At 40.7% G+C, this 22,596-nt stretch overlaps 1 gene segment (V, D, J or C) and 1 further gene; one reads left to right on the top strand and one right to left on the bottom strand.

Moving 5' to 3' along the window:
• Window positions 1–22,596, bottom strand: part of Igk (immunoglobulin kappa chain complex) — a 3,171,119-nt gene that overhangs the window by 703,722 nt on the left and 2,444,801 nt on the right.
• Igkv1-35 (immunoglobulin kappa variable 1-35) lies at window positions 11,360–12,084 on the top strand. The segment is given in 2 exon segments: window positions 11,360–11,408; window positions 11,772–12,084. Coding segments are annotated over 2 exon segments (362 nt in total).

Here is a 22,596-nt window from a genome sequence, read left to right as displayed (position 1 = left end):
CATAATCCCCCTATCCCTTTCCCCCTGCTTCTATGAGGGTTCTCCTCCACCCACCCACTCCCACCTCATTGCCCTGACATTCCTGTACACTGGAGCATCAAGCCTTCACATGGCCAATGACCTCTACTCCCATTGATGCCAGATAAGGCTATCCTCTGCTATGGATGCGGCTGGAGCCATTAATCCCTCCATAAGTACTCTTTAGCTGGTCATTTAGTTCTTGGGAGCTCTCGGGTGTCTGGTTGGTTGATTGTGTTGTTCTTCCTATGGGGTTACAAACCCCTTCAGCTCCTTCAGCCCTTGCCCTGACTCCTCCATTGGGGTCCCTGCACTCAGTCCAACGTATTGACTGTTCTTTCACCTTTGTATTGTTCAGGATCTGGCAGAGCCTCTCAGGAGACAGCTACATCAGGCTCCTGTCAGCAAGGTCTTCTTGGCATTAGCAATAGTTTCTGGGTTTGTTCTATGCAGATAGGATGGATCCCTTGGTGAAGCAGTCTCTGGCCTTTCATTCAGTCTCTGCTCCAATCTCTGTCCATGAATTTCCTTTTGACAGGAAGAATTCTGGATTATTATTTTTGAGGTAAGTGGGTGTCCCCATCCCTCAACTAGGGGCTGTGACTATGCACTGGATATGGTCTCTACAGGTTCTATTTTGCCTCTGTTGGTTATTTTGGCTAATGTCCTGTCTGTTGAGTCCTGGGAATCTCTTGGGTGCCTGGCAGCTTGGACTTTATAGTGGCTTTACCCCCCCCCCCCATCTCCCCTCCTCCACTGCTACATACCTCCTTTCAAATTTCTGACCCTCTGTACTTCTCCCTTCTCTCCTCCCTTATCTGAACCAGTCTCCCTTTTTTCCCTCTTCCCCTCATCTCTCCATCTCAGATCCTCCTCCTCTCTCTCTCTCTGCTTCCTGAGATTATTTTCTTTCCCCTTCTGAGTAGGACACCTTTGATGTACTCTTCCTTCTTCTTGTGTTTCCTATGATCTGTAAGTTATATTGTGGGTATTCCAAGATTTTTTCTTTTTGGGGGGGGATATCCACTTATCAATGACTATATACCATGTGTGTTCTTTTGTGACTGGATTACCTCACTCAGGATGGTATTTTCAAGTTCCATCCATATGCCTGTGAATTTCATGAAGTCATTGTTTTTAATAGTTGAGCAGTACTCTATTGTGTAAATGTACCACATTTTCTGTATCTATTACTCTGTTGAGGGACATCTGGGTTGTTTTTAGCTTCTGGCTATTATAAATAAGACTGGTATGAAAATAGTTGAGAATGTGTTCTTGTTATATGTTGGAACATCTTTTGGGTATATGCCCAGGAGTGGTATGGCTGGGTTCTCATGTAGTACTATTTCCAATTTTCTGAGGAACCACCAGACTGACATCAAATATGTCATTCACCATGATCAAGTATGCTTCATCCTAGAGGTACAGGAACGGTTCAATATACAAAAATCCATCAATGTAATCCTGTATTTAAATAAACTTAAAGAAAAATCACATGATTATTTCACGAAATGGAAAAATTTTTGACACAATCCCATACCCCTTGATGCTAAATGTCTTGGAGAGATGAGGGATTCAAGGCATATACATAAACATATCAAAAGTAATATACAGCAATCCAATAGCCAACATAAAATTAAAAGAAGAGAAACTTGAAACAATTCCACTAAAATCAGGGTCAAAACTAGGCTGCCTTCTCTCCTCCTACGTATTCAACTTGAAGTTCTAGATACAGCACAAAGACAACAAATGGAGATAAATGGGGTACAAATTGGAAAGAAAAATTAACATATCACTATTTATAGATGATATGATAGTATACATAAATAATCCCAAAATTATCCTACATGTGATTAACAACTTCAGCAAAATGGCTGGATATAAAACTATCTCAAAGAAATGAGTAGCCTTCTTTTATATAAATTGTAAATGGGCTGAGAAAGAAATTAGTGAAACAACAAATTTCACAGTTGTGTTTTATAAAAAAGAAAGGGAAGACAGGAAGATGTTTGGTAGAGGTGTTTTTATGGTAAGGTGGGGAAGGGGGGTGCCTCTGTGGGCCCATGCTGAGGCATCCCTTCTCCCTGAGGTACCAGCCACACAACTGACTGACAGAGTATAATATAGAATAGAATTTATTTATTTCATGGGGAGGGGAGCTGCAGAGGTAATAGAGACAGAGAATGGTGGTGGGGGAGGAGAGAAAGAGAAAGAGAGAGAGAGGGAGGGAGGGAGAGAGAGAGAAAGAGAGAGAGACAGAGACAGAGAGAGAGAGAGAGAGAGAGAGAGAGAGAGAGAGAGAGTTAGTAGAGGCCAGCCATTGAACATGTGGATACAGAGCAGGAAGGACTAGGGAGAGAAGGGACAGAGGGGGAAGGGGGCAAGAAATCAAGAGAGAGAGAGAGAGAGAGAGAGAGAGAGAGAGAGAGAGAGAGAGAGGTGGGAGCAAGCAGCCCCTTTTATACTGAGTCAGGCATACCTGGCTATTGCTAGAAAACTGTGGGGCAAAGCCAAGAAGAAATGCTAACATTCACAATAGCCAAAAACAATAAAAAGGATCTTGTAATTCTAGCAAAGCAAGTAAAAGACCTATATGATAAGAACTTTAAGTCTCTAAAAAAGAAATTGAGGTGTCCGCCTGACTTGGGAGGCGGCCTCAGCCTCAGCAGCAGCGGTCGCCATCTTGGTTCCAGGACTCAGCAGAACTTAGGAAATTAGTCTGAACAGGTTAGAGGGTGCGCCAGAGAACCAGACAGCTTCTGGGACAGGCGGAAGCACAGGGCCGCTGAGGCAGCACCCTTGGCGGGCCGCAGACAGCCGGCCACCGTCCGGACCAGAGGACAGGTGTCCACCTGGCTTGGGAGGCGGCCTCAGCCTCAGCAGCAGCGGTCGCCATCTTGGTTCCGGGACTCAGCAGAACTTAGGAAATCAGTCTGAACAGGTCAGAGGGTGCGCCAGAGAACCGGACAGCTTCTGGGACAGGCGGAAGCATAGAGCTGCTGAGGCAGTACCCTTTGCAGGCTGCAGACAGCCGGCCACCATCCGGACCAGAGGACAGGTGTCCGCCTGGCTCGGGAGGCGGCCTCAGCCTCAGGAGCAGCGGTCGCCAACTTGGTTCCAGGACTCCCTGGAACTTAGGAATTTAGTCTGCACAGGTGAGAGTCTGCACCACAGAAGCTGACAGCTTCTGGGAACTGCCAAAGCAACACAGCTTCTGAGAGAGGCCCTGTTTTGGGCCTTCTTCTTCGACCAGGAGGAGGTCCAAAAACAAGATATCTGCGCAACTTCCCTGTAAGAGAGCTTGCCAGCAGAGAGTGCGCTGAGCACTGAAACTCAGAGGAGAGAATCTGTCTCCCAGGTCTGCTGAGAGACGGTAACAGAATCACCAGAAGAACAATCTCTAAACAGAGTCAACTATAACTACTAACTCCAGAGATTACCAGATGGCGAAAGGTAAACGTAGGAATCCTACTAACAGGAACAAAGACCACTCACCATCATCAGAACCCAGCACTCCCACTTATCCCAGTCCAGGGCACCCCAACACACCCGAAAACCTAGACCTAGATTTAAAAGCATATCTCATGATGATGGTAGAGGACATCAAGAAGGACTTTAATAAATCACTTAAAGAAATACAGGAGAACACTGCTAAAGAGTTACAAGTCCTTAAAGAAAAACAGGAAAACACAATCAAACAGGTAGAAGTCCTTACAGAAAAAGAGGAAAAAACATACAAACAGGTGATGGAAATGAACAAAACCATACTAGACCTAAAAAGGGAAGTAGACACAATAAAGAAAACTCAAAGTGAGGCAACACTGGAGATAGAAACCCTAGGAAAGAAATCTGGAACCATAGATTTGAGCGTCAGCAACAGAATACAAGAGATGGAAGAGAGAATCTCAGGTGCAGAAGATTCCATAGAGAACATCGACACAACAGTCAAAGAAAATGGAAAATGCAAAAAGATCCTAACTCAAAATATCCAGGAAATCCAGGACACAATGAGAAGACCAAACCTACGGATAATAGGAGTGGATGAGAATGAAGATTTTCAACTCAAAGGACCAGCAAACATCTTCAACAAAATTATTGAAGAAAACTTCCCAAATATAAAGAAAGAGATACCTATGAACATACAAGAAGCCTACAGAAATCCAAATAGACTGGACCAGAAAAGAAATTCCTCCCGACACATAATAATCAGAACAACAAATGCACTAAATAAAGATAGAATACTAAAAGCAGTAAGGGAAAAAGGTCAAGTAACATACAAAGGCAAGCCTATCAGAATTACACCAGATTTTTCACCAGAGACTATGAAAGCCAGAAGAGCCTGGACAGATGTTCTACAGACACTAAGAGAACACAAATTCCAGCCCAGGCTACTATACCCAGCCAAACTCTCAATTACCATAGATGGAGAAACCAAAGTATTCCACGACAAAACCAAATTCACACATTATCTCTCCACGAATCCAGCCCTTCAAAGGTTAATAACAGAAAAAAACCAATACAAGAACGGGAACAATGCCCTAGAAAAAACAAGAAGGTAATCCCTCAACAAACCTAAAAGAAGACAGCCACAAGAACAGAATGCCAACTTTAACAAAAAAAATAACAGGAAGCAACAATTATTTTCCTTAATATCTCTTAACATCAATGGTCTCAACTCCCCAATAAAAAGACATAGACTAACAAACTGGCTACACAAACAAGACCCAACATTTTGCTGTTTACAGGAGACACATCTCAGAGAAAAAGATAGACACTACCTCAGAATAAAAGGCTGGAAAACAATTTTCCAAGCAAATGGTATGAAGAAACAAGCTGGAGTAGCCATCCTAATATCTGATAAGATTGACTTCCGACCCAAAGTCATCAAAAAAGACAAGGAGGGGCACTTCGTTCTCATCAAAGGTAAAATCCTCCAAGAGGAACTCTCAATTCTGAATATCTATGCTCCAAATACAAGGGCAGCCACATTCATTAAAGATACTTTAGTAAAGCTCAAAGCACACATTGCACCTCACACAATAATAGTGGGAGACTTCAACACACCACTTTCACCAATGGACAGATCATGGAAACAGAAACTAAACAGGGACACACTGAAACTAACAGAAGTGATGAAACAAATGGATCTGACAGATATCTACAGGACATTTTATCCTAAAACAAAAGGATATACCTTCTTCTCAGCACCTCATGGTACCTTCTCCAAAATTGACCACATAATAGGTCACAAAACAGGCCTCAACAGATTCAAAAATATTGAAATTGTCCCATGTATCCTATCAGATCACCATGCATTAAGGCTGAGCTTCAATAACAAAAAAAATAACGGAAAGCCAACACTCACGTGGAAACTGAACAACACTCTTCTCAATGATGCCTTGGTCAAGGAAGGAATAAAGAAAGAAATTAAAGACTTTTTAGAGTTTAATGAAAATGAAGCCACAACGTACCCAAACCTTTGGGACACAATGAAAGCATTTCTAAGAGGGAAACTCATAGCTCTGAGTGCCTCCAAGAAGAAACGGGAGAGAGCACATACTAGCAGCTTGACAACACATCTAAAAGCTCTAGAAAAAAAGGAAGCAAATTCACCCAAGAGGAGTAGACGGCAGGAAATAATCAAACTCAGGGGTGAAATCAACCAAGTGGAAACAAGAAGAACTATTCAAAGAATTAACCAAACGAGGAGTTGGTTCTTTGAGAAAATCAACAAGATAGATAAACCCTTAGCTAGACTCACTAGAGGGCACAGAGACAAAATCCTAATTAACAAAATCAGAACTGAAAAGGGAGACATAACAACAGATCCTGAAGAAATCCAAAACACCATCAGATCCTTCTACAAAAGGCTATACTCAACAAAACTGGAAAACCTGGACGAAATGGACAAATTTCTGGACAGATACCAGGTACCAAAGTTGAATCAGGATCAAGTTGACCTTCTAAACAGTCCCATATCACCTAAAGAAATAGAAGCAGTTATTAATGGTCTCCCAGCCAAAAAAAGCCCAGGACCAGACGGGTTTAGTGCAGAGTTCTATCAGACCTTCAAAGAAGATCTAATTCCAGTTCTGCTCAAACTTTTTCACAAGATAGAAGTAGAAGGTACTCTACCCAACTCATTTTATGAAGCCACTATTACTCTGATACCTAAACCACAGAAAGATCCAACAAAGATAGAGAACTTCAGACCAATTTCTCTTATGAATATCGATGCAAAAATCCTCAATAAAATTCTCGCTAACCGAATCCAAGAACACATTAAAGCAATCATCCATCCTGACCAAGTAGGTTTTATTCCAGGGATGCAGGGATGGTTTAATATACGAAAATCCATCAATGTAATCCACTATATAAACAAACTCAAAGACAAAAACCACATGATCATCTCGTTAGATGCAGAAAAAGCATTTGACAAGATCCAACACCCATTCATGATAAAAGTTCTGGAAAGATCAGGAATTCAAGGCCCATACCTAAACATAATAAAAGCAATCTACAGCAAACCAGTAGCCAACATCAAAGTAAATGGAGAGAAGCTGGAAGCAATCCCACTAAAATCAGGGACTAGACAAGGCTGCCCACTTTCTCCCTACATTTTCAACATAGTACATGAAGTATTAGCCAGAGCAATTCTACAACAAAAGGAGATCAAGGGGATACAAATTGGAAAAGAGGAAGTCAAAATATCACTTTTTGCAGATGATATGATAGTATATATAAGTGACCCTAAAAAGTCCACCAGAGAACTCCTAAACCTGATAAACAGCTTCGGTGAAGTAGCTGGATATAAAATTAACTCAAACAAGTCAATGGCCTTTCTCTACACAAAGAATAAACAGGCTGAGAAAGAAATTAGGGAAACAACACCCTTCTCAATAGTCACAAATAATATAAAATATTTCGGCGTGACTCTAACTAAGGAATTGAAAGATCTGTATGATAAAAACTTCAAGTCTCTGAAGAAAGAAATTAAAGAAGATCTCAGAAGATGGAAAGATCTCCCATGCTCATGGATTGGCAGGATCAACATTGTAAAAATGGCTATCTTGCCAAAAGCAATCTACAGATTCAATGCAATCCCCATCAAAATTCCAGCTCAATTCTTCAACGAATTAGAAGGAGCAATTTGCAAATTCATCTGGAATAACAAAAAACCTAGGATAGCAAAAACTCTTCTCAAGGATAAAAGAACCTCTGGTGGAATCACCATGCCTGACCTAAAGCTTTACTACAGAGCAATTGTGGTAAAAACTGCATGGTACTGGTATAGAGACAGACAAGTAGACCAATGGAATAGAATTGAAGACCCAGAAATGAACCCACACACCTATGGTCACTTGATCTTCGACAAGGGAGCTAAAACCATCCAGTGGAAGAAAGACAGCATTTTCAACAATTGGTGCTGGCACAACTGGTTGTTATCATGTAGAAGAATGCGAATCGATCCATACTTATCACCTTGTACTAAGGTCAAATCTAAGTGGATCAAGGAACTTCACATAAAACCAGAGACACTGAAACTTATATAGGAGAAAGTGGGGAAAAGCCTTGAAGATATGGGCACAGGGGAAAAATTCCTGAACAGAACAGCAATGGCTTGTGCTGTAAGATCGAGAATTGACAAATGGGACCTAATGAAACTCCAAAGTTTCTGCAAGGCAAAAGACACAGTCAATAAGACAGAGAGACCACCAACAGATTGGGAAAGGATCTTTACCTATCCTAAATCAGATAGGGGACTAATATCCAACATATATAAAGAACTCAAGAAGGTGGAATTCAGAAAATCAAATAACCCCATTAAAAAATGGGGCTCAGAATTGAACAAAGAATTCTCACCTGAGGAATACCGAATGGCAGAGAAGCACCTGAAAAAGTGTTAAACATCCTTAGTCATCAGGGAAATGCAAATCAAAACAACCCTGAGATTCCACCTCACAGCAGTCAGAATGTCTAAGATCAAAACTTCAGGTGACAGCAGATGCTGGCGGGGATGTGGAGAGAGAGGAGCACTTCTCCATTGTTGGTGGGATTGCAGGCTTGTACAACCACTCTGGGAATCCGTCTGGTGGTTCCTCAGAAAATTGGATGTGGTACTACCGGAGGATCCAGCAATACCTCTCCTGGGCATATATCCAGAAGATGCCCCAACTGGTAAGAAGGACACATGCTCCACTATGTTCATAGCAGCCTTATTTATAATAGCCGGAAGCTGGAAAGAACCCAGATGCCCCTCAACGGAGGAATGGATACAGAAAATGTGGTGCATCTGCACAGTGGAGTACTACTCAGCTATTAAAAGGAATGAATTTGTGAAATTCCTAGCCAAGTGGATGGACCTGGAGGGCATCATCCTGAGTGAGGTAACACATTCACAGAGGAACTCACGCAGTGTGTACTCACTGATAAGTGTATATTAGCCCAAAACCTGGGATACCCAAGATATAGGATACAATTTCCTAAACACATGAAACTCAAGAAGAATGAAGACTGAAGTGTGGACACTATGCCCCTCCTTGGAAGTGGGAAAGGAACACCCTTGGAAGGAGTTGCAGAGACAAAGTTTGGAGCTGAGATGAAGGGATGGACCATGTAGAGACTGCCATATCCAGGGATCCACCCCATGATCAGCATCCAGACGCTGACACCATTGCATACACTAGCAGGATTTTATCGAAGGGACCCAGATGTAGCTGTCTCTTGTGAGACTGTGCCGGGGCCTGGCAAACGCAGAGGTGGATGCTCACAGTCAGCTGGTGGATGGATCGCAGGGCTCCCAATGGAGGAGCTAGAGAAGGTACCCAAGGAGCTGAAGGGATCTGCAACCCTATAGGTGGATCAACATTATGAACTGACCAGTGCCCCGGAGCTCTTGACTCTAGCTGCATGTTTGTCAAAGGATGGCCTAGTCGGCCATCACTGGAAAGAGAGGCCCATTGGACACGCAAACTTTATATGCCCCAGAACAGGGGAACGCCAGGGCCAAGGAGGGGAGTGAGCGGGTAGGGGAGTGGGGGTGGGTGGGTATGGGGGATTTTTGGTATAGCATTGGAAATGTAAATGAGCTAAATACCTAATAAAAAATGGAAAGAAAAAAAAATTGAACAAGACATCTATATATGGAAAGATCTCCCATTTTAATGGATAGGTAGGCTTAACATAGTGAAAATAGGCATTTTACAAAAATCAACCTACAGATTCAATGCAATTTCCATCAAAATTCCATCACAAGTTTATAGATTTCAAAAGAATAAATCTCAACTTCATGCTGAAAAACAAAAAAAACACAGAAGAGCTAAAATAATCCTGTACAACAAATGAACTTCTGGAGTTATCATCTCAGTTCTCAAGCTGTACTACAGAGTAGTAGTAGTAAAACCTCCATGGTATTGGTATAGATACAGATAGGTTACATAATAGAATCAAATGCAAGACCCAGAAGGATACCCACGTACTTTCAGACACTTGATTTTTGACAAAGAAGCTTAAATCATACAATGCAAAAAGGAAAGCACTCAAAGTCTTGACTATAACAGTGAATAACTGAAAGAGATCAAAAGGATACAAATAGAAAAGGAAGAATCCAAAGTATCTTTGTTGACAGATAATATGATTTTTTGCATGAAATCTCCAAAAACTTCACCAAGACTGATAAACATTTTCAGCAAGGTACCAAGAAAGATAACGGATGCACAAAAATCAGTAAGCTTATTATGTATAAATGACAAACAGGCTGAGGAAGAAATCACCCCTTCCACCTCCTGCTGCTTTACTTTCAGGTAAGGAAAGATAATGTCCAGAACTTGTAGAGTACTGTGATCAATGCTGTGTTGTTGTGTTTTTTTTTTCTTTTTGTTTTGTTTTGTTTTGTTTTTGTTTTTTTTTTTTAAAGGGCATTTTTTCCCCAGTGGTATGAATAGCAATGTATATTTGCATTCCCAATGCCAGATACCCAAAGGTGACATCCAGATAACTCTCTTTCCACTGTTTCTGGTTGCACTATCATTAACCAGTTTAATGAGAGCACTGACCACTGACATAGTTTGTTATCATCAGAAACCAGCAAAAGCTCCTAGGCCCATAATTTATTTGGCAGCCATCTTATAACACAGTGTCTAAAGGTTTAGTGGCAGTAGGTCTGTAATGGATTTTGGCATTAAAAATTTTTAGCATTAAAATTTAGCAATCTTAGCAGCGGCAGCTTAGAGTCTGAAGACGCTGGAATTTATTACTGCTAAGAGCATAGTGACTACCCCAGCCACAGTGATACAAGTCATAACAGACACTCCACAGGGAAGAAGTAGTAAGAGGTTATACTGACACCACTGCTTTCTTGTGCCACTACCTGCTGAGAGAATTTTTCAGAAGTAGGCAGGCTTTGAGTGTCACTGAAAACAGCCATAGAAAGGGAGATGGAGTCCCTGCTGCACTCATGTCTTTCTCCTTTTGCTAATCTCCAGCAGCATAGACTTGACAACAGCCCACCTGATTTCATTAAGATGTTTTTAAACATTCACATAGAGCACCAGAACCTACTTTATGACAGTCTGGACAGCCTGGAAGTAAAAATAAAAAAAAAAAAATCTTCTCTCAACCTGTCATTACCGTCTATCTAAAACATGAGGTTTCCCTCTCCCTCTCCCTCTCCCTCTCTATCTCCCTCTCCCTCTCCTTCTTCCCCCCTCTCTTTCTCTCTCTCTCTCAATTTCAGTGTACTCAAGAAAATAGAGCCGGGCGGTGGTGGCACATGCCTTTGATCCCAGCACTTGGGAGTCAGTGGCAGACGGACTTTTCTGAGTTCGAGGCCAGCCTGGTCTACAGAGTGAGTTCCAGGACAGCCAGGGCTATACAGACAAAGTTTGTCTTGAAAACAAAAAAGAAAAAAAGAGAAAAAAAAAGAAAATAGAAACATTGCAACAGATATTTTATTTCCTAAAACTTTGCTTGTTGTAATGTGAGTATGCTTTATTCATTGAAGTGTTGGGGAATTACCAGAATCTGCATCAATAGTTTATGTCAGAAGAAATTATAATAAAAGCAAATGGATTTGAACCACTTTGTCAGTCTTTCATCATTCCACTAGTCCCTCATCAGTCAACACATTTTGTTTTATTACATTCACTCCTGATACAGAGACCTGTGTGAGTTATTTTAAAAATACAAGAAACCCACAAAACTCTCCCCTATGTACACTGCTATCTGGGGCAGGGTATTTGCATATTGTTCCCTAGGGATGTCCTTGGCTTGCTGTACTGAGATAAAAGCTCAGCTGTTTTCTTGCTTTCAGTGATCACTGTCCTAAGTTCATCTTCTCAAAATGATGAGTCCTGTCCACTCCATATTTATATTGTTGCTTTGGATTGTGGGTAAGTAGAGAATGCTATGCAGAAGGAAAATCCCTGGGAATGGAGGGTGAGCTCTAACTGGTGATATGGGCTGTCCATGTGTGGTGAGGTCCTATTTTTCCAAGATGGACATATGAGGTTCAGTCACACAATAATGAGAAGTTACAGATGAGATAAGATTTGTGCTAAGATGAAGACTCTAATGTAAATGGGAAAATGTATGACCTTTGGGACCTTCAGATGAATTGTTTTATGAAAAAGCATGTGATATATTTTTGAAAATCACAAAATGTACCAGGATCTCACTTGGAATGAGTAAGATAAAGTAATTCACAAAGATTGCTTGGGAAATTTGCACATGACTTTGCACTGTTCTAATTTCAGGAATCAGTGGTGACGTTGTGATGACCCAGACTCCACTCACTTTATCAGCTACCATTGGACAATCAGCCTCCGTCTCTTGCAGGTCAAGTCAGAGTCTCTTACATAGTAATGGAAACACATACTTGAATTGGTTTGTACAAAGGCCAGGCCCATCTCCACAGCTTCTAATTTATGGGGTGTTTGAACAGGAATCTGGGGTTCCTGACAGGTTCAGTGGCAGTGGGTCTGGAACAGATTTCACACTCAAGATCAGCAGAGTGGAGGCTGAGGATTTGGGAGTTTATTACTGCATGCAAGCTACCTATGAACCTCCCACAGTGATATAGACACTAAAAAAAAAAAAAAATTGTCCAGCTGCTAATGTGCTGCTTATCTGGAGAAGAGCAGAGCATTCTGTGTCTGTGTGAGAGGAAGATCATGGGCAGCATGAGTAATTGCAGCTGTGAGCTCTGGCTAGACTCTTCTGATTGCATGAGTGGTTTGGCTAGACTTCAAGTACCAGCAATTTCTGATCATTCTAGCTGTGACAGCTATAGTATTGGTTCTGGATCAACAGAAATTGATCTCATTAATCTAGGTTATTGTTGTAGATTTTAACCACTTAATAATTTTGCATTAATCTCTTGAGCTTCGTTCTGTTGCTTCTTCTTAATGATGTATATGTTTTTGCTAAATTTTCATTTAACTTTTTAAATGCTTAGATGTCTATCCACATTCATTTTTATCTTTTTTCTTTTTAATAATTTATTTTTATTCATAACGAAAAAGTATAACATAAAAAAGTTCTAGACCAGGGTCACAAGTCCCTTCCAGTCAGCACCAGCACCAGGTCACCTTGGGCACAGAGTTGGCGGACAACACCAGGGTCACCTAGAGGACTCTCCACGAGATCTTAGGACCACATGTGAGTGGAACACAACTTCTTTTCCAATCCAATAATGTGGGACCCGAGACAACATTAAGAAAGCAGGAAATCCATCCTGACCAGGTTCACAAGTCCCTTCCTGACAGCACCAGCACTGGGTCATCTGGGTGTAGAGTCGGCAGATACTCCCAAGGTCCCTAGAGGACAGCTTCTGAGACAGACCCCGATTTGGACTCCAGACATCCGGGCACCTTTCCTATCAGAGGAGAGGTGTCTCATCTTCCTGGGAGGGCTTTCCTGGAGCACCTGGGGGAGCCATCTTGGTTCCCGGATCCCTCTAAGACTAATGTGTGCAGGTGAGAGTGTGGACTACAGAAGCTAAAAGCTTCTGTGACAGGCTGAAGCAACACAGCTTCTAGGACAGGTCCTGATTAGGGACTTCATCTTCTGCCAGAAGGCAGGTCGAATTCCACATATCTGTACACCTTCCCTGTAAGAGGAGAGCTTGCCTGCAGAGAGTGCTCTGATCAAAGAAACTCAGAGGAGAGAGCTAGTCTCCCAGGTCTGCTGATAGAGGCTAACAGAATCATGAGAGGAACAATCTCTAACCAGAGACAACTATAACAACTAACTGCAGAGATTACCAGATGGTGAAAGGCAAACGTAAGAATCTTACTAACAGACCAAGACCACTCACCATCATCAGAACGCAGCACTCCCACCTCGCCTAGTCCTGGGCACCCCAACATACCCGAAAATCAAGACCCAGATTTAAAAGCATAGCTCATGATGATGGTAGAGGACATCAAGAAGGACTTTAATAACTCACTTAAAGAAATACAGGAGAACACTGCTAAAGAGTTACAAGTCTTTAAAGAAAAAAAGGAAAACACAACCAAACAGGTAGAAGTCCTTAAAGAAAAACAGGAAAACATCCAAACAGGTGATGGAAATGAACAAAAACATACTGGACCAAAAAAGGGAAGTAGACACAATAAAGAAAACCCAAAGTGAGGCACCACTGGAGATAGAAACCCTAGGAAAGAAATCTGGAACCATAGATGCCAGCATCAGCAACAGAATACAAGAGATGGAAAAGAGAACCAGGAGCAGAAGATTCCATAGAGAGCATCAGCACAACAATCAAAGAAAATGCAAAATGCAAAAAAGATCCTTACTCAAAACATCCAGGAAATCCAGGACACAATGAGAAGACTAAACCTACAGAAAATAGGAGTGGATGAGAATGAAGATTTTCAACTTAAAGGGCTAGCAAACATCTTCAACAAAATAATAGAAGAAAACTTCCCAAACCTAAAGAATGACATGCCCATGAACATACAAGAAGCCTACAGAACTCCAAATAGACTGGACCAGAAAAGAAATTCCTCCCGACATATAATAATCAGAACAACAAATGCACTAAATAAAGATAGAAAATTAAAAGCAGTAAGGGAAAAGGGTCAAGTAACATATTGTGGGGAGCCGCCCTCACATTCACCATTGCAAGATGGCACTGACATCCTGTGTTCTAAGTGGTAAACAAATAATCTGCGCATGTGCCAAGGGTAGTTCTCCACCCCATGTGCTCTGCTTTCCCCGTGACGACAACTCGGCCGATGGGCTGCAGCCAATCAGGGAGTGACACGTCCTAGGCGGAGGATAATTCTCCTTAAAAAGGGACGGGGTTTCGCCATTCTCTCTCTTGCACTCTTGCACTCTTGCTCCTGAAGATGTAAGCAATAAAGCTTTGCCACAGAAGATTCTGGTTTGCTGTGTTCTTCCTGGCCGGTCGTGAATGCGTGTAAGAACATATAAAGGCAGGCCTATCAGAATTACACCAGACATTTCACCAGAGACTATGAAAGCCAGAAGATCCTGGACAGATGCTATACAGACACTAAGAGAACACAAATGCTAGCCCAGGCTACTATTCCCAGCCAAACTTTCAATTGACATAGATGAAGAAACCAAAGTATTCCACAACAAAACCAAATTCACTCATTGTCTTTCCACGAATCCAGTACTTCAAAGGATGATAACAAAAACAAAACAAAACAAAACAAAACAAACAAACAAACAAGGACAGAAACCACGCCCTAGAAAAAGAAAGAAATTAATCCTTCAACAAACCTAAAAAAAAGACAGCCACAAGAACATAATGCCAACCCTAACAACAAAATAATATGAAGCAATACTTACTTTTCCTTAATATCTCTTAATATCAATGGACTCAATTCCCTATTTAAAAAAAACATAGACTAATAGACTGGCTACCCAAACAGGACCCAACATTTTGCTGCTTACAGGAAGCCCATCTCAGGGAAAAAGACAGACACTACCTCAGAATGAAAGGCTGGAAAACAATTTTCCAAGCAAATGGTCTGACGAAACAAGCTAGAGTAGCCATTCCATTATCTAATAAAATCGACTTCCAACCCAAAGTTATCAAAAAAGACAAGGAGGGAAACTTCATACACATCAAAGGCAAAATCTTCCAAGAGGAACTCTCAATTCTGAATATCTATGCTCCAAATGCAAGGGCAGCCACATTCATATAAGAAACTTTAGTAAAACTCAAAGCACACATTGCACATCACACAATAATAGTGGGAGACTTCAACACACCACTTTCATCAATGGACAAATCATGGAGCCAGAAACTAAACAGGGACACAGTGAAACTAACAGAAGTTATGAAACAAATGGATCTAACAGATATCTACAGTACAATTTATTCTAAAACAAAAGGATATACCTTCTTCTCAGCACCTCATGGTACCTTCTCCAAAATTGACCATATAACTGGTCAAAAAACAGGCCTCAACAGATACAAAAATATTGAAATTGTCCCATGCATCCTATCAGATCACCATGGACTAAGGCTGATCTTCAATAACAATATAAATAATAGAAAGACATCATTCACATGTAAACTGAACAACAGTCTTCTCAATGATACCTTGGTCAAGGAAGTGATAAAGAAAGAAATTAAAGACTTTTTAGAGTTTAGTGAAAATGAAGCCACAACATACCCAAACTTATGGGTCACAATAAAAGAATTTGTAAGAGGAAAACTCATAGCTCTGAGTGCCTCCAAAAAGAAACTAGCGAGAGAACATACTTGCAGCTTGACAACACACCTAAAAGCTCTAGAACAGAGAGAAGCAAATTCACCTCAGAGGAGTAGACAGCAGAAAATAATCAAGCTCAGGGGTGAAATCAACCAAGTGGAGACAAGAAGAACTATTCAAAGAATCAAACAAATGAGGAGCTGGTTCTTTGAGAAAATCAGCAAGATAGGTAAACCCTTAGCCAGACTCACTAGAGGGCACAGGGACACCATCCTAATTATCAAAATCAGAAATGAACAGGGAGAAATCACAACAGATCCTGAAGAAATCCAAAACACCATCAGATTCTTCTACAAAAGGCTATACTCAACAAAACTGAAAAACCAGGATGAAATGGACAAATTTCTAGATAGATATCAGGTACCAAAGTTAAAGCAGAATCAGGTTATTGATCTAAACAGTCCTATATCCTCTAAAGAGATAGAAGCAGTCATTAATAGTCTCCCAGCCAAAAAAAGCCCAGGACCAGATGGGTTTAGTGCAGAGTTCTATCAGACCTTCAAAGAAGATATAATTCTAGTTCTTCACAAACTATTCCACAAAATAGAAGCAGAATGTACTCTAACCAATTCATTCTATGAAGCCACAATAACTCTGATACCTAAACCACAGAAAGACCCAACAAAGATAGAGAACTTCAGACCAATTTCCTTTATGAATACTGATACAAAAATATTCAAAAATTCTCGCTAACCGAATCCAAGAACACATCAAAACAATCATCCATCCTGACCAAGTAGGTTTCATTCCAGGGATGCAGGGATGGTTTAATATATGGAAATCCATCAACGTAATTCACTATATAAACAAACTCAAAGACAAAAACTACATGATCATCTCATTAGATTTGGAGAAAGCATTTGACAAAATCCAACAATCATTCATGATAAGTCTTGGAAAGATCAGGAATTCAAGGCCCATATCTAAATATGATAAGAGAAATCTACAGTAAACCAGTAGCCAACGTCATAGTAAACAATGAGAACCTTGAAGCAATCCCACTAAAATCTGGGACTAGACAAGGCTACCCACTTTCTCCATACCTATTCAACATAGTACTTGAAGTCCTAGCCAGAGCAATTCGACAACAATAGGAGATCAAGGGGATACAAATTGGAAAGGAAGAAGTCAAAATATCACTTTTTGCAGATGATATGATAGTATATATCAGTGACCCTAAAAACTGCACCAGAGAACTCCTAAACCTGATAAACAGCTTCAGTGAAGTAGCTGGATATAAAATTAACTCAAACAAGTCAATGGCCTTTCTCTACACAAAGGATAAACAGGCTGAGAAAGACGTTACGGAAACAACACCGTTCACAATAGTTACAAATAATATAAAATACCTTGGCATGACTCTAACTAAGGAAGTGAAAGATCTCTATGATAAGAACTTCAAGTCTCTGAAGAAAGAAATTAAAGGTCTCAGAAGATGGAATAATCTCCCATGCTCATGGAGTGGCAGGATCAATATAGTAAAAATGGCTATCTTGCCAAAAGGAATCTACAGATTCAATGAAATCCCCACCAAAATTCCAACTCAATTCTTCAACGAATTAGAAAGGGCAATCTGCAAATTCATCTGGAATAACTAAAAACTTAGGATGCAAAGTTTTTGCTTTAGTAGTTTTGGTATCTTGTTAATCACAGCTGATTTTTCAGCCCCATCTAACCAGAACCAGAGAATCTTCACAGTCCAAAATAGCAATGGCTCTGAAAAGAGTCTTTAATTTTTCCCTCTGAAATTTCACAAGCCAGGCCTCCAACTTCTGCACTGCTCTCAACATTATCTTCCAAGTTCCTACACAATGTCTCACAGAGCTCTTTTTTTTTTTTTAAGATTTATTTATTATTATATGTAAGTACACTGTAGTTGTCTTCAGACACTCCAGAAGAGGGAGTCAGATGTCGTTACAGATGGTTGTGAGCCACCATGTGGTTGCTGGGATTTGAACTTCGGACCTTCGGAAAAGCAGTCGGGTGCTCTTACCACTGAGCCATCTCACCAGCCCCCTCACAGAGCTCTTAATGGATCTTCTGGCCCAAAGTTCCAAAGTCCTTCCACAGTCTAGCCCAAAACATGGTCAGGTTGTCACAGGAATACCCCACTATGCTGGTACCAATTTGTCTTAGTCAGGGTTTCTATTCCTGCACAAACATCATGACCAAGAAGCAAGTTAGGGAGGAAAGGGTTTATCCAGCTTACACTTTTTCACATTGCTGTTAATCACCAAAGGATGTCAGGACTGGAACTCAGGCAGGTCAGGAAGCAGGAGCTGATGCAGAGGCCATGGAGGGATGTTCCTTACTGGCTTGCTTCCCCTGGCTTGCTCAGCCTTCTCTCTTATAGGACCAAGACTACCAGCGCAGAGATGGCACCACCCACAAGGGGACGTCTCCCCTAGATCACTAATTGAGAAAATGCCTTACAGCTGGATCTCGTGGAGCCATTTCTCCAACTGAAGCTCCTTTCTCTGTGATTACTCCAGCCTGTGTCAAGTTGACACAAAACTAGCCCATACAGCCTAGCTGTTCCCAGTTCCTGGCAATCATGAATAAAGCTGCTATGATCACAGTTGAGCAAATGACAGTATGCTATACTCTGAAGTCAGTATGCTATACTCTGAAGTCATTTGGGTATATGCCCAGGAGTTGTACAGCTGGGTCTTGAGGTAGAACTTTTCTCAGTTTTCTGGGAAATTACAAAATTTATTTCCAAGACAGTTGTACAAGTTTGTATTTCCACCAGCTATGGAGGCGTATTCCACTTGCTATCCTCACCAGTATGTGCTGTTGAGTTCATGATCTTAGCCATTTTGGCAGGTATAAGGTGGAATCTCAGAATCCTATTGATGTGCATTTCCCTGATAACAAGGGGTACTGAACATTTCATTAAGTGCTTCTTAGCCATTTGAGATTCCTCTGTTGAGAATTCCGCCTAGCTCTCTACCCTATTAATTTTTATTGAATTCTTGAAAGTCCTTAATTTCTTTGATTCTTTTTTTCCCTGACCCAATGATCATTGAATAGAGAGGTGTTAAGTTTCCAAAAGTTTGTAGGTTTTCTGCTTCTGTTATTGTGAAAGTTCAGCTTTCATCCTTGGGGGTTTGATAAGATACAAGGAGTTATTTCAATTTCCTTTTATTTGTTGAGGTTTGCTTTCTGAACAACTATATGGTCAATTTTGGAGAAGGTTCCACACTAGCAAACCAAAAGAAAGGAAACACTCACATATTACCACCACCTTATAAAAATAGCAGGAATTAGTAATCATTGGTCATTAATATCTAGCAACATCAATGGAACCAATTCCTCAAGAAAAATATACAGGCTAACAGAATTGATGCAAAAGAACAGGATCCATCATTCTGTTTCATACAAAAAACATACCTATGCAAAAAAGCTAAACTTAACCTCAGAGTAAAGGGCTGCAAAATGATTTTTCAAGCAAACATACCAAACAAGCAAGTGTGAATAGCTATTCTAATATCTAATAAAATAGATTTTAAACCAAAATTAATAAAAAGAAATGGGAAAGGACACTTCATACTCATCAAAGGAAAACTTTACCAAGAAAATATCTCAATACTGATTATCTTTGCCACAAACACAATATCTCCCTCATTTGAAAAAGAACCATATTAGTAAGCATAAATCACACTTTTAACCCCACACATTAATAGTGGGAGTATTCAATACCTTCTATTCTTACCAAATACAAGAGATGAAGGAAAGAATGTAAGGCATAGAAGATACCATACCAATAGGAGGAATTGGAACATTGGTCAAAGGAAATGCCAAATGTAAAATTATTTCCAGCTCAAAACATGCAGGACTTTTGGAAAACTTTGAAAAGACCAAACCTAAAAATAATAAGAATAGAAAAGGGTAAAGATTCCCAGTTCAAAGAACCAGAAAACACCTTCAATAAAATTATAGAAGAAAAAAAAATCCTTACCTAGAGAAAGAGATGGTTATAAACATACTAAAAGCCTACAGAGCACCAAGTAGATTAGACTAGAAAAGAAAATCCTCCTGACACATAACAATGAAAACACAAATATACGGAGCAAATAAAGAATATTAAAAGCTGCAAGGAAAAAGGCCAAGTAACGAATAAAGGCAGACATATCAGAATTACACCTGACTTCTCAACAGAGATTCTAAAGGCCAGGAGATCCAGGATAGATGTCTTGCAAAGTCTAAGAGACCACAGATATCAGCCCAGACAACTATACCCAACTAAACTTTCAATTACCTTAAATGGAGAAAACAAGATATTCCACTAAAAAAAAAAAAAAAAAAAAAAAAAAAAAGAAGAAAAAAAAAAGAAGAAAAAAAAAACCCAACAACAACAACAACAAAAAACAAATTTAAACAATACCTTTCTACTAATCCAGCCCAACAGAGGTTACAAGAAGAAAAACTATAACACAAGGAGGAGAACTATACCCAAGAAAACAAAAGAAGTTAATCACATTATAGCAAAAGAAGAGACTCACGCACACACACACACAGTACTACTTTCAATATCATAATAACAGGAACTGATAATCATTGGTCATTAATATCTCTCAATATTAGTGAAATCAATTCACCAATAAAACACACAGGCTAACAAAAATGGATATATAAACAGGTTCCATCATTCTGCTGCATACAAGAAACATATCAGTGACAAAGATAGACACCACTTTAGAGAAAGGGCTGGAAAAAGCTTATCCAAGCAAACAGATTCAAGAAACAAGCTGGAGTAGGCATTCTAATATCTAATACAATAGGCAGTCAACTAAAAGTTATCAAAAGTGATGGTGAAAGACACTTAATACTCTTCAAAGACAAAATCCACCAAGATGACATCTCAACTCTAGAAATATATGCCTCAAAAGCAAGGGCATCCACATGTGTAAAAGAAACTTTACTAAATCTCAAATCACACATTGAACACTACATGATAATAGTTGGAGATTTCAATACCCAACTTCCACCAATGGACAAGCTGTTGAAACAGAAACTCAACAGAGAATCAATGAAACTAACAGATGTTATGAATGAAATTGACTTAACAGATATGTGCAGAAGAAGAAGAATATACCCTTTTCTCAGCATCTTATGAACCTTCTTCAAAATTGACCATATAGTCAGTGTACTGGCTAGTTTTGTGTCAACTTGACACAGCTGGGGTTATCACAGAGAAAGGAGCTTCAGTTGAGGAAATGCCTTCGTGAGATCTAACTGTAAGGCATTTTCTCAATTAGTGATCAAGGGGGAAAGGCCCCTTGTGGGTGGGACCATCTCTGGGCTGGTAGTCTTGGGTTCTATAAGAGAGCAGGCTGAGCAAGCCAGGAGAGGCAAGCCAGTAAAGAACATCCCTCCATGGCCTCTGCATCAGCTCCAGCTCCCTGACCTGCTTGAGTTCCAGTCCTGACTTCCTTTGGTGATGAACAGCAGCATGGAAGTGTAAGCTGAATAAACCCTTTCCTCCCCAACTTGCTTCTTGGTCATGATGTTTGTGCAGGAATAGAAACCCTGACTAAGACAAATTGGTACCAGCAGAGTGGGGTATTCTTGTGACAACCTGACCATGTTTTGGGGAGGACTGTGGAAGGACTTTGGAACTTTGGGCTTGAAGATACATCCATTGTTAAAAGCTCTGTCAGGTGTTGTGTAGGAGCTTGGAAGATAATGTTGAGAACACTGCAGAAGATGGAGGTCTGGTTTGTGAAATTTCAGAGGGAAAATTAAAGACTCTTTTCAGGGCCATTGCTGTTTTGATTGTGAAGATTCTGTAGTTCTGGTTAGCTGGGGCTGAAGAATCAGCTGTGATTAACAAGATACCAGAACTACCAAAGCAAAAACTTTGCATTACTGGGACTATTGATGCTGGTTAGCTGGAGCTAAGAAATTAGCGGTGATTAAGAAGAGACCAGCATCATTGAGGTGACATCTTCTGGAAGTGTTTTCTGAGAGCACAGTGGCTGCGTTCCAGATATAGCCAAAGTTGTACCTTGTGCTGTGGCTGGACTTGGTAATGTGTAAGGGTCACCCAGGTGGTACTGGTTTTGAAGGCATGAAGGAGTTGAGCAGAGCAGCTGAGGCTTGGCACTGTGAGAGGCCATGGAAGGCCATTGGTGAAGGTGCAGCCTCAGTTGCAATTGATGGCCCAGGACTGAAGGGGTCATGCAGTGTTTTGGAGATGCCAGTACCATGAGATGACCACCAAGAGCAGCAGCAGCAGTGGAGTACAGGCATCTGGAGCCTAGAGGATGACGCGTGTGCTACAAAGGGCCTGGCTGGAGAAGTGACCCAAGCCCTTGGAGGAGCCCAGAAGATCGTGAGTTGGATCCCAGACATTGGATGGTTAGAGATTGACTTTTGCTTTTGATTGTGACTGTGCCCTGATATTTTCCCTCTTGAAGGAAGAAGCTGTTTTAGTGGAGCCCACAGTTAAGAGGCTTTTAATTGTAAAAAGACTTAGGATTTTTAAAAAGATGGATATTTTAAAGAGATTGAAATTTTAAGAATATGTAAAGACTGTGGGACTTTTAAAGTTATTTAGATCTTGGGGATGAATAAGAATGTAAGGGTTGAGGCTTACTAGTGATGTGTTTGTGTGTCAAGTTGACAAGGGGTCAATTGTACTGGCTAGTTTTGTGTCAACTTGACACAGCTGGGGTTATCACAGAGAAAGGAGCTTCAGTTGAGGAAATGCCTTCGTGAGATCTAACTGTAAGGCATTTTCTCAATTAGTGATCAAGGGGGAAAGGCCCCTTGTGGGTGGGACCATCTCTGGGCTGGTAGTCTTGGGTTCTATAAGAGAGCA

The sequence above is a fragment of the Mus musculus genome, chromosome 6 (assembly GCF_000001635.26).
Source record: "Mus musculus strain C57BL/6J chromosome 6, GRCm38.p6 C57BL/6J".
Classification (NCBI taxonomy): Eukaryota; Metazoa; Chordata; class Mammalia; order Rodentia; family Muridae; genus Mus; species Mus musculus.
Note: the sequence above shows the minus strand (reverse complement) of the source record. Positions and strands in the feature narration are given on the sequence as shown.